The sequence below is a fragment of the Melospiza georgiana genome, chromosome 14 (assembly GCF_028018845.1).
Source record: "Melospiza georgiana isolate bMelGeo1 chromosome 14, bMelGeo1.pri, whole genome shotgun sequence".
Taxonomy (NCBI): Eukaryota; Metazoa; Chordata; class Aves; order Passeriformes; family Passerellidae; genus Melospiza; species Melospiza georgiana.
This window is the reverse complement of record NC_080443.1, coordinates 1,900,258-1,912,040: the sequence shown is the minus strand read 5'-3', so window position 1 is coordinate 1,912,040 and position 11,783 is coordinate 1,900,258. Positions and strand designations below refer to the sequence as shown.

Genomic DNA, 11,783 nt, shown 5'->3' with positions numbered 1-11,783 from the left:
AATATTGGTTGTATTTCAAATTTGCCCCTAGTAAATGATTTTTGGCTATCAAAATGTAAGTGAGTTGAAAGACTTCTTACATTTTAGAATGCATCTCTTATGTCACTTCTAAAATTTACATTAAGATTAATGATAATAATTTAACTCTGGGCAAGAAGTCATTCAAGGTACACAGGATTTTAGAACTTAAGTGAAAAGATTAGGTTGAAACAGAAAGTGTTAATCCTAGAAGATGGTAAGAACTGTGATATAGACTAAAAAGAAATGTCAGAAATAATTTCTAGAGTTTAAAAACTTGTCCACAAACTTGAGAGGGATAATTCTTAGCTGTACTTAGATAATTCCACAGTAGCTTAGGGAAGGTTTCTGTAGAACTGAACATAAACAGTCAGAGCATTCCTTGATCCAAAAAGAGATGCAACTGTTGAAAACCTCAAACATAATTTCTGTTAATGAAAATCCAAGAAAAATAATGCTGTACGTAGGGAGAGGTGGGTCTTCCCAAAAAGAAGGATGAAGATATGCACATGTGATTTTAAAGTCTCATTTATTTAATTTGTTAAAGAAATTAAGATACATTAAATAGATTTTGTACAATACCAGTTTGCATTACTAGCAAAGTTCATAATACATTCATTATAGCTAAAACCATTGCATTTTGTAAGTATTTTCCATTGCCTTCAGCATCTCCTGGATAAGAATGTCACATCTAAAACAATGCTGAATTAGCCCTCACAACAGCCCTGTGAGGTAGAGGTCAGTGTTACCCTCTTTCTACATAAGAGGAAACTGAGAAAGTTTTAGGTCAGTGTAGCAGAAAAACCTTGGAGATTTGAGGAGCAGAATTCAGTCCTTCACTCCTTGTACTGTGCTCCACACCTCGTGTTGTCATCCTTCCCTGGAGGAAGGGGAGCAGCCACAGCAGCTGCTGTTCCCCCTGCTCCCCACCTCCCTTGGCCTTGTACATCCTGATTTCTCCATTTCAGCTGGTGCAAAGTGATCCACATCAGCAATTTCTACCTGAACTACACAGGCAGAACAGGCCACATGAGGCCCAGAACTCAAGGAGCTGGGAACTGACTGTGGGTAGTCACAGAGAACATCACAGTATTGAGTACCAGAGTCAGAATTTTGTCCCTAAGTTGCAGAACCAACTCATGGCTGTTCTAAAGCAACTTTTGCAGAGGTAAAAGGACTCAGGAGTGCTGAAGCCTTGTGTGTGCAGGGAGCATCCCTGCCAGGCAGTCCTGGAGCAGGGAGGGTCTGTGCAGCAATGCTCACCCAGGGCAGACAAGATCAACCCACGTGAGCTCCCTAAAGGAAACAAAATACCTGGTTTCTGTCAGGCAGACACTGAAGGAGGTCATATTGCAGAGCATAGCACTGAGCTGAGGTAGAATCTGAGCAACTGAGGAACACAAAACACACCTGGATCACTACAGAGGAACTCTTCAACCAAGCTGACCCTGACCAGGGCACTGTGGTCCCGTGTCCTGCATGGGCTGAAAGGACAAACACCTAAATAACATTGCAGTAAACTGCTCTGCTTTTTAGCACAGCATTACATTGTAAGATAGCATCTTAGAACAGTAGATTTAAAATATATATTTAAGTTACATACCAGGGCCTACTTGAGGCAAGTAAAGAACTTTTTTCTAGTGCTACTCACACGCTGTGTCATCAGGAAGCAAGAATACAGTGAAAGCAATCTTTAAATCAGAGCTCAGCAAATGGTAACAGATCAGTAAGGAAAATTTAAGTCCAGTTTGTCCAAAATTCTTGATTACTGTTTCCTCATGTATTAAATGAGACAAGTAGAAGTTGTGGCCATCAGCACTAGTAGATCACTACACAATTTTCCACTTGATATCAAGTTGGATTTTGATGTCATTTTAATTTTATAGAGTTTCGAGTCTTGGATAACAAACTTAGTTCACTCAGCTATCCTTTATATTAAATAGTGCTGGTTAAAAAGATGCCATTTCTCCAAACAATGAGCACTTCAATTAAAAGAGAAAGCCAGAAGATTGTCCCTGTCCAAGCAGAGGGTTCATGGAAATGTCTGCCTTGCATGTTCCATGAGTGGTCTGCAGAGCAGAGTTTCTGTTTAGAGTGTCTCACATGTGGAAGCTCTTGGATATCTCAGGGCCACAATCAGTTTTCTTCAGGCCTTGAAGGAAGCTCGAACAATTCTCCCCTTCAGAGGCTGAGGGGGGCGGAAGTTGTTGGCCATTTGGATCCTCTGGTCTTCCTCACCAGTGAAGAGCAGCATGCGGAATTTCTCCAGCTGGAAGTTCAGGGGAAACAATTCACTGCTCAAGGGGGCAATCAACAGTAATAGTTTTTTAAAAAGGACTAAAAGGAAATATATTTCAATCAGTTAATGGAACAGGTTCAATAATACTAGAGAATATTAACAGAAATCAACAGAAGCCCTGAGGATTGAACAGGCCAAATTAAATATTCAGAGACTTTTAACTTAGCCTAATTTCAAATCACAACAGTCTTTGCCTGCTTATACAGCACTGAATGCTACAATAACAGAGTATCAGAAATTTACCTGTTTGACAGAGATTCTTATGGGTTCTTTCAGCACTATCCATGTCACACTCTCATTAAGGGGTGGGGTTGTCAGAGAACCGAGGTATGTCCAATAATCTAGACTCGTGGGCAGGAGACATTTAGGGTTGAAGCCTCTAAACTGAGCTTTTGTTCCCTGGGAAAAGAAAACAGACTTGAAATGTATCCTTTTACTTTTAAGAGCAGGTAAAATAACTTTTTAGAAAGAGAAGAAAATGTTAAACTAACATTAAGAAAAGGGGAAAGGAGAATTCCGTAAAGGTTTGGCTGCCTTATAACTGTTAGCCAAAAGTAGATGGCAAGTGTGATGCCTAATGCTGGCTTACTGGACTTTGAGATCTTGCACCATTGTCTCTACCAAAATTCACCTCTTGTCACAACAGGTCCAAAAACAATGCAGGAAATGTGTTTTGCATTTAGTGTTCAGTGTGAGTATAGATAATATCACAGCAGACTTCCTTGTTTCGTTTCTTTCTCATCTATTTTAGTAGGAAAATTTAAATCCTATAGTTATTGTCTACTATGGTAAATATGGCTCAAAAACAATAAATCAAACCTTCATGTCTAAAATTAGAGGAAGGTGGATTGATAGAGGAAGATACATCAACCAAAAGATTGGTAGAAATAGAAGGGGGTGCTGCCTAAAGCAGTGATTGCCTTAAGTACCACAGTCTAAAGCAACATTCTTCAGGCTGAAGGAGCATCCAAAAGGGTCTCAGTCACTCAGGAAACGCCTCAGGAACAAACTCTGGACCTCAGTGAGATCATCCCTGACAGAGCTCTGCAGCAAAGACAAACAGGCAGCTTGCGCTTGTGCCAGCTGAGGCTCAGTGGAGAAGGATTATTTTGCTGAGTCTGAGTTGAGTCTCAAGGGTCAGGGAGCTGTGGATTTTAGACTTTTTGGGAAAGGCAGAACCTCTGGATGACCAGTGGGGTCATCATGGCCTTGTGGTGCACCTGAAATTTGGAAAATAATATGAACTTTGGAGAGGAAAAAGAAGCTACAACTACAGTTATGTTCTAGTTATGGGAGGATCTGTGGGCGGGTGATTTTTCATTTTTGTCTCAAAGATGTACATGAGCATGATTTTTAAAGGATATCCCAGAAGCAAATTTAAAGAGCTTAGAACTTACTTTAAATTTTACCATGTACAAAGCATCAGTGAGTCTGTTCATGCTGGCATGTTCTTTTCCAATCTAAAAGAATGGAGTAGACAGGATAAATAAGAAGGACTACAACCATGCTTTAATCAGGGGTTGCTTTCTTACTCAAATCTTAACATTCCTACCAAAGTTTTCAGCAATTTTCAATGCATTAATGCTTTCAGTAAGTCATCTGTTTTCCTTAAGCACTTCTTAAATATGTGGCATAGTCCTCAAACACTTTACAGCATAATGCTTTTTATCATGTAAACATGCTATTTTTGCAATTCTTACCTCCAAGAAAACACCAACTACTGCCAAGCCATCTGGAGCTGCTGCTGCCTCTCCAAATGTTGCATATTTTCTGGCATTCCAATGTACTAAGTGGAGCTTTAAAGAAAAATAACAAATAAGAATTAAATTAATGATCGAAGTTATCAACGTGGTTTCTCATTGATAGCACTAACAGTTGTTCATAACAGAACAGCTTTGTGCCAAAGGCATTGCTGGAAACATGAAGTTCAATCCTTTGGACAGGTCCATGAGTGTGGGCAGGAACCCAGCCAGTTTTCTGTGACAGCCCACACGGGGGTGGCATGGCCAGGCTTTGGGAGTGGGAGGATACAGGGGTGGCTCCTGTGAGAAACTGCCAGAAGCTTCCCCAGCTCGTGATCACAAGGAAGGGACCAGGCTGGAGCAGCTCCTGAAGGACTGACTGCACCCATGGGAAGGGACCAGGCTGGAGCAGCTCCTGAAGGACTGACTGCACCCATGGAAGGGACCAGGCTGGAGCAGCTCCTGAAGGACCAGGCTGGGGCAGCTCCTGAGGGACCAGGCTGGAGCAGCTCCTGAAGGACTGGCTGCACCCATGGAAGCTCTCAGGCTGCAGAAGCTCCAGGAGCTCACTGTCCCCTGTGGGAGGGACCCCACACTGCAGCACAGGAAGATGTGAGGAGCCCTTGCCCTGAGGAGGGAGGAGCAGCAGAGACAGCCTGGGATGAGCTGAGCACAGCCCCCATTCCCCATCCCCCTGCACCACTCAGGGCACAGTGGAGAAAGCTGGGAGTAAAGTTAAACCCAGGGAGAAAGGAGGGCTGAGGAGAAGCTGGTTTAAGATTTAGTTTTTATTTGCCATTATCCTACTCTGATTTGGTTGTTAATAGATTTTTTGTTTTGCTGTGTCAGTAACTGGTGAGGGAGCTCTCCCTGCCCTTATCCTGACTCACAAGCCTCTCCTTATCTCCTTATCTCTCCTCTCCCCATCCAGCTGAGGAGGGCAGGGATGGCTGACCTACCTATGGTGAGCAAGGAATCAGAATCCTAATCCTGCCCCCACTGCAGACAAAGCCATGTGACAACATGATTTGCATGAAATAATCCCATCTGTGCAAACACATCCTTACCTCAGAGGGAAAAGGTTTTCCATCAATGGTGTGCTCTGATCCCTGGCTGTGAGTGGTGCCCCAGTGGAAGTGGAACTGCTTTAGCCGGAAGGGACTCTGAAAGGGCCCTCCACTGATTGCTGGGCAGAAGAACAAGAAAAGAAATAAACAGGAGAAGAAAGCTTAAGCATTCTGGCTTTTTAGCTTCCTACTAGTAAAACTAACCACTGTTGGCACAATAGTGGAAAAAAGGCAGCAGCCTCTCCAAGCTGCCAGCATGCAAAAGATGCTTTATCCAGGCATTTAAGAGGGATGGATTTATTAATGGAGAGCATCAAAACTCGTTTGAAAAAAATGTAAATTAAAACCACTGTGTGGCTACCTGTGCAGAATTTGTAGCTTTCTTGAAAGAGCATATTTGACACATGAAGCTGTTGTGACCACCCTTATGGTTACATGTTTCCTGGTAAACACAATAAATGCAAGTGGAACTGGAGAGGGACCTGGGGGTGCTGTGGGTGAGAGCTGGCCCTGCCCCAGCCCTGGGCTGAGCCCAGCATGGGCAGCAGGGAGGGGATTCTGCCCCTCAGGTGAGACCCCACCCGCAGAGCTGCCCCAACCCTGGGCCAGCACAGCCAGGAGCTGGAGCTGCTGCACAGAGCCCAGAGGAGGCACCAGGATGAGCAGAGGGATGGAGCAGCTCTGCTGGGAGGAAAGGCTGGCACAGCTGGCATTGCTCACCTGCACAGGAGAAGGCTCCAAGGAAACCTTACACCCTGAACATCAGCTAGACAATTCAGATAAGTATTTCCTTCTCACAGTATCTTTACTTTTAGTGGAGGTTATCTATATTCCATTTCCTTTAAATACCTGATCCCATAAAAGAGGAAATATAATAGCTGGTACTTCACATGACACCACTCAACCTCAAATCACCTTCTAAAGGTAAGGAAATGCCACAGAGACACTTCATACATCATTTAGAAATAACACCTAAGCACAAACAAATGTTTAAGATGCCACCTATAGAAGATATTTTATCACAGCTTTAGTAATCCCTGTAATTTTATATGCCACCAAATCTCACTTTGCTCAACAGACCTCAAGACCTGATCAGAGTCTCACATTAAGAAAATTAAAATTACATTTAATATCTGTAAAGATTGCATCCTCAGTGCAGTTCATAACATTTTATTTAAAGAGTGAAAAATGGGACTTGCATGGTGCTACCACATGTGCATTCTTCCAGCTGGCCTTTAAGCAGGAAACCAGCCTTGCCAAAGCAAAGGTTTTAATATTAATTAAAGATATAAATACTCCTAGTACATTTTTCTAAAGTTAGCAAAAAAATGCATCACCTGTCCCTAATATTTTAAGAAATTTAGCTATTATGGATTACTGTCAAAATTCTGTTGTGTCATTTATGCAGAGCTTTGAGTCACTAGATCTATTTCAACAGAACTAAAAGCAGTTTAAGCCATGTTTCCCACTCCTAGCAGTTATCTTCCTTGGAAAAGTGTTATTGAAACAAGACATGCTTAGTGTAGAAGGGTCTCATTCCTGGCAGGTGCTCTGAGTCTGTGTCACTAAGTGCAGAGTAATACATGCTCTTAACTTCTAAGGCTGAATAAAGTTCACTGTTACACAGATACAGTTCACCTGAAAATTACATTAAAGTGGTTACCAAGCTAAGATAATACTTCCAGAAAGGTTTTACAAATTCTATTTATAAGGTGTTATTCTGAACAGATCTGTGCAGTAAAAGTGGAAAATGCTCACCCAGTTTGCAAATTCAGTAAAGAGAAGATGCTTAAAAACTTGACCACCCCATTGGGTAGGTTCTTAAATTCATTCCAGAAGAGAGATTTTAAAATAAGATGTCTGGAATATTAACCTTTAGCCCTTATTTAGAAGGGCAGACAAACCACTTCACAGAAAAAATAATTTGTTTTCAAAATCAAGGTATCCTGTTTAACTTGCATCAATCAGCACACCCAAAAGGAATATGAAATCAGCTGATAGGCTTACAAATTGTTCCAGTTTTTTTTTGTTTTGTTTTTTTTTAATGCACTCTTCCCATTTATCAGCTGCTTTATTATCTCCATTTGAATGCTCTTCCCCTACCCCCAGATGTAAAAGCACAGTCTACCATGGAAACAGACCTAACAGAAGAAATCAATCACTTAAAGAATTTACATTCTCTGCCAAGGGCTGAGACAAGAATAATGTACAACTGCAGACAGCCCAACATCCAAAGTTGGCTGCTACCAACTCAGAACCCAGAATGAGCTGAAGATTTTCTAATTTCTGAAGAAACCAAAGTGCTACAAGTCAGGGAGGAGAAAAGAAAATGCAAGGTAACAGCAACTTGTCCAGGTACAAATTGGTGCAGTGATTATGACTATGATGACTGTGCTGCATGAACCAGCTCTGCTTATCATCCCTTCCCTGTGGGTGGGAGCCGGGCACTGCGCCAGAGCTGGCACATGAGTTGGCATCTTTGATTGGGGCCATCACAAGCCAGGGCGCTGAGGAGCTAACATCCCTGCTCTGGGTGCTGGATGTGCTCTGGCAGTGCTGGAGAGATGCCCAGCAAACTTCAATGCTCATCTAAAAGAAAAGGACTGCAATCAAACTTCTCATTTTCATGAGGCAAGAGCTTTTCCTAATGAAGAAACACTTATTGATCTGTGATATTGCATTGCTAGAGAGGCTCCAAGTGAAGACAAAATATAAACAGCTCCAGTCACATGCCTTGTTCTAAGCTGAAATTATACATCATAGCAGTTACTCCGTACAGAATGTGCTTAATTAATGCCCCCACTGAGTCCCAGGCTGTGTTCTGAGTTAGCTGGCTGTGCCAGTCTCACCTGTCCTGTCATCAGCGTCCTCAAACTCCACCATGACGGAGTGGCCGGTGTTGGAGATGCTGAGGGAGGTGCAGGACTCGTAGGAGATGACAAGGGGCTGCAGGCTGGGGTCGTACACGGCCCGCGCAGAGTCGATGTCGATGGGGGACTGCCGGTTCCCCTGCGCGATGGGGTAAGCTTTGTGCCACTCGGAGGGGCCTTCAACAGCAAGCCAAGGAAAGCAGCATTATTTCCTTCCCACCACACACAGAATGGTCATTATGGGTTTGCAGGAGGCTTGAAATAGCTTGCTCAGCAAGAGTGACTCCAATGTTTGGAATGTGAGAAATTAATTTAAATTCTAGGCTGGTGTGGTTTTATTAGCACAAGCAGGCTGCAACAAGATGGGGATTCAAATATCTTGTCCAGAACACGCTGAGGAGATCATGGCAGAGACTGCTGTACCCACAGTCACTTGTGCCACTCTCTCTGCAGAGGCTGCAGTTACCTTGATAAGGTGTTCCAAGGTAGGTACAGGTGTAAACATCTGCATGCACAAACACACTCCCCAAAGAAAAAGCATTTAATTCTCCCTGGGAAAGAGAGTGTAAAAGCTCCAGCAATTCAAATTAGATGCAGATGACTCAATCTCTTAGCTACTGACTATGCAGTTATTTTTAAAATAATTTTATGACTGCAGTAAATCTTTGAGACAGCTCCATTCTTCACTCATGCCCCTTATGGTATCTCTCTAACCCAAGTGAAGGATACAGGATGAAAATTAACATTTTGGGACTTCCTGACCTCAATAGAGAGGGGAAAAGGCCCAATTTAATAGCAGAACTCTGCTGCCAGAGCTGGACGATTCTTAAGCCATTTAAGATAACAAAAGCTTATCCACATCTATGAATTCCTGTTTCTTATGGCTCATTTTCTACTTTGCTATGGTAGTGAAAGCAGCAATTAAATTCCTCTGCCGCTTCTATGCATGAAGCATAACAGTAACAATTGTGCTTCAGGATTCTCAAGAAGCACATTTTTCATTGCAGCATTCTCACTTACTTTCACAAGGGGAAGCTTTTTTTAAAATCAAGCACAGGTATTTAGCGTCCTTGAGTTTACATAACACAACAGTGATCTATTACACTGTTACTTGGCTTTGACACTTTCTGCTAAGCTTATAAAATTATCTTTTCTCATCCTGCATAGAAAGCAGATCTAGGAATTAAATGCTCTTACACAAGCTAAGGCAATATCATTTGGCTCTCACAAGCTTCATCAGAGTACCCACGGCTCTATTACTCCTAGCTACAAGCACAAATACATAATGTTACTTACTAGCACTAACCAGCTTCACTTGGTATTCAGCTGTGCTCTCACACTCACAGAAACTAAAGGAATTGCTACTAAGAAAGAGACTGGCGCCTCAAGGTTATACAAAAGACTCTTGTTGGACACTCAGCAGCTAAAATAATTGCTGCAAGGAGAGAGACTCCAGCAAGTTATGCAATTGTGTCATTGGCCAGCATCAGGCTCTGATCCACCCTGTCTGTAAAGCATCCAGGCACTACACGACACTCCCGTGGCAATCCTTCAGGAGCTCCACGTCCCCCCCGCGCTGTGACACGCAGCCGTGGAGGTGGGAAGCAAAGGAGGAGGACTAAATTAAAAACTGTCAAATCAGAAAGCATAACTTGTTCTGTAAGAGATCTGATACTGGTCTGTACGATTTATTGATGTACTAGACATACATAACATATAGCTTATTTTATTCACTTTTATGAAAGCCCAGATATCACATTTCAGCAACTGCACAGAACCAGGAGATCTATTACTGCTCTACTAAATCTTCTTTGCCTAACAGAATTGCCTTTGGAGAGAGACACAGGTAATCTTTTTTATAACAGCATTTTGGAAAGGGACCCATCTGTAATATCTGCAGTCTGAAAAAACCCCAAATCATTCAAACTGCTTCCCTCAGTTTAGGAATGTTGATTGCAACTCTGAAAGGCAGCAGATGTAAACTTGCACATCTTTTGGTGCCACTTTCTGGGTGCTATTGATTATCAATAAAGTAATTAATTACCTGCTGTATACACTTGATTCTTGCAGACATCAAAATGCAGGCAGCTCTGCAGGGCTCAGGCAACAGCTCTAGAAAGAAAACGAGTGGGGGAAGACAGAGAGATGCAGCACGGAAATGCCATAACCTACCGTCAGCCTGCCCATATCCCCAACTGTGGTGGCCAGTCATTTTGGGAGCTGCCCCTGCTTGGCTCCAGCTCCCTGAGCAGGGCACTGCTGCCTACCTGCCTTTATAGCGGCTCCCGTGGGATAGGGTCAGCCCCTTAAAGATACAGAGCAGCCAAAGCAATTCCTGCAGGACAGGGAAAGCACCCGTGTTCTCCTGCTCCAGCCCTGCTGCTCCTGCTCTGCTCCTGCTCCCCCTATTTGCTAAGGCAGCACAGGCGAAGGAAAATGTAAAATTCAGATAACTGAAGTCTCAGGACTTAGAGAGAAAGCCAAACTGTGGATCAAATTTAGAAGAAATCAGTGTTTTCTCATTCTCTGCCCCAAGGAAGAAAAAGCCATAAGGTGCTCAGAGCATCAGGACGGTCGTGTGCAGGTGGGACTGGCCCTTCTCACATCTGTGTTCTTCAGGGGGAAACATCACTGCCTCTCTTCTGAAACCCTGCTGCCAGCTGTAAAAAAGGAATGGTGTTTTCACCAGATCTGTAATTAATCACAATTGGTGCTTAGATGAGATGGAGAACATCCTCATCTTGGAAAAAAACTTCTTGCGCTGCTTTTAAACAAGGTACAAATCAAACAAAGTAAGGATGGATGAATTGACAATCTGATTTTAATTTTGCAACTTTAAAGAAACATTTTAAATGGACAAAATTAAAAGTGTGGTTACATTAGGGACAGAACATAGCAGAGAAAGGAGTTGATCTGTGAAGCCTCAGTTACCTGGAATGATCCAGCAGTTGCCTGCACCCTGCTAAACCCATGCAGAGGCTACAATGAGACACCCAATCTGCAGCTGTAAAATGTCTTAAGACATCTCTGGGGCAAGGAAAAAGGCTCCTTGTAATTTTGTTAGCTCTGAGGAAATGCTCTCTGTCAAGGATACATTTTACAAACACATTGATTTTCACAAAGACAGTAGCACACAAAAATAGGAATTCTTTTATTATGCAATCAAGAATATGGAAGGAATAAATCAATAAGAGCATTTTATGCAACTTTTATGTTGTGATACTGCCTTGTAAGTATTAATTTTTTTTTTTTCAGGAGGTTTCCATGATAGTCAGCTATAAAGCCTTTAAGAGTTGCTGATGCCAGCTAAATCACTCACAGAGGGATGTAAACTGCTGCAAAGGTCTCCACAGGAGAGCTCTACAACGACTTACTCAGGCCAGCTCCTCAGTTTGCTCCTGTCAAGCTGCTGTGACCCGCTCAGGTCCCTGGCACAGACTATGGGCACAGCTGTGTCCCAACAGTCTGGGCACACAGCCCCTCGTGGGCACCCAACACTGGAATTAGAACCTTAAAATTCTCAGATGCAGAGTCAGGAAAGCGGGTCTAGGGAAAAGTACAAAAAATACCAACACAGAAGTGAAAAGGAATGGAAGAGGGATTTTGTGTGTTAAAAGAGCAGAGCATAAGCTGGGGAAGCCCACATGCAAGGCAGAGAATGCTGAGCAGCTGTTTTCAAGAGAAACATCACAGCTGGGCTCAGGCGAGCCCACAGGGCACTGCAGTGCCAACCTGCACTGGGCACCATCGACCCTTCAGCTTTTATCTTCTCACTCAAACCCACACA

The 11,783-nt window shown here is 43.0% G+C and overlaps 1 protein-coding gene across 1 annotated transcript; it reads right to left on the bottom strand.

Moving 5' to 3' along the window:
* Nucleotides 1-530: 530 nt before the first annotated feature.
* On the bottom strand, nucleotides 531-10,229 carry CA7 (carbonic anhydrase 7). The gene is made up of 7 exons (XM_058033942.1): nucleotides 10,169-10,229; nucleotides 7,976-8,173; nucleotides 5,127-5,245; nucleotides 4,018-4,113; nucleotides 3,715-3,777; nucleotides 2,561-2,716; nucleotides 531-2,287 (listed from the first exon to the last, which is right to left on the bottom strand). Exons 1-7 carry the CDS (start codon nucleotides 10,206-10,208, stop codon nucleotides 2,165-2,167), a joined length of 795 nt encoding a protein of 264 aa, XP_057889925.1. The 5' UTR covers nucleotides 10,209-10,229; the 3' UTR covers nucleotides 531-2,164.
* Nucleotides 10,230-11,783: the final 1,554 nt, after the last annotated feature.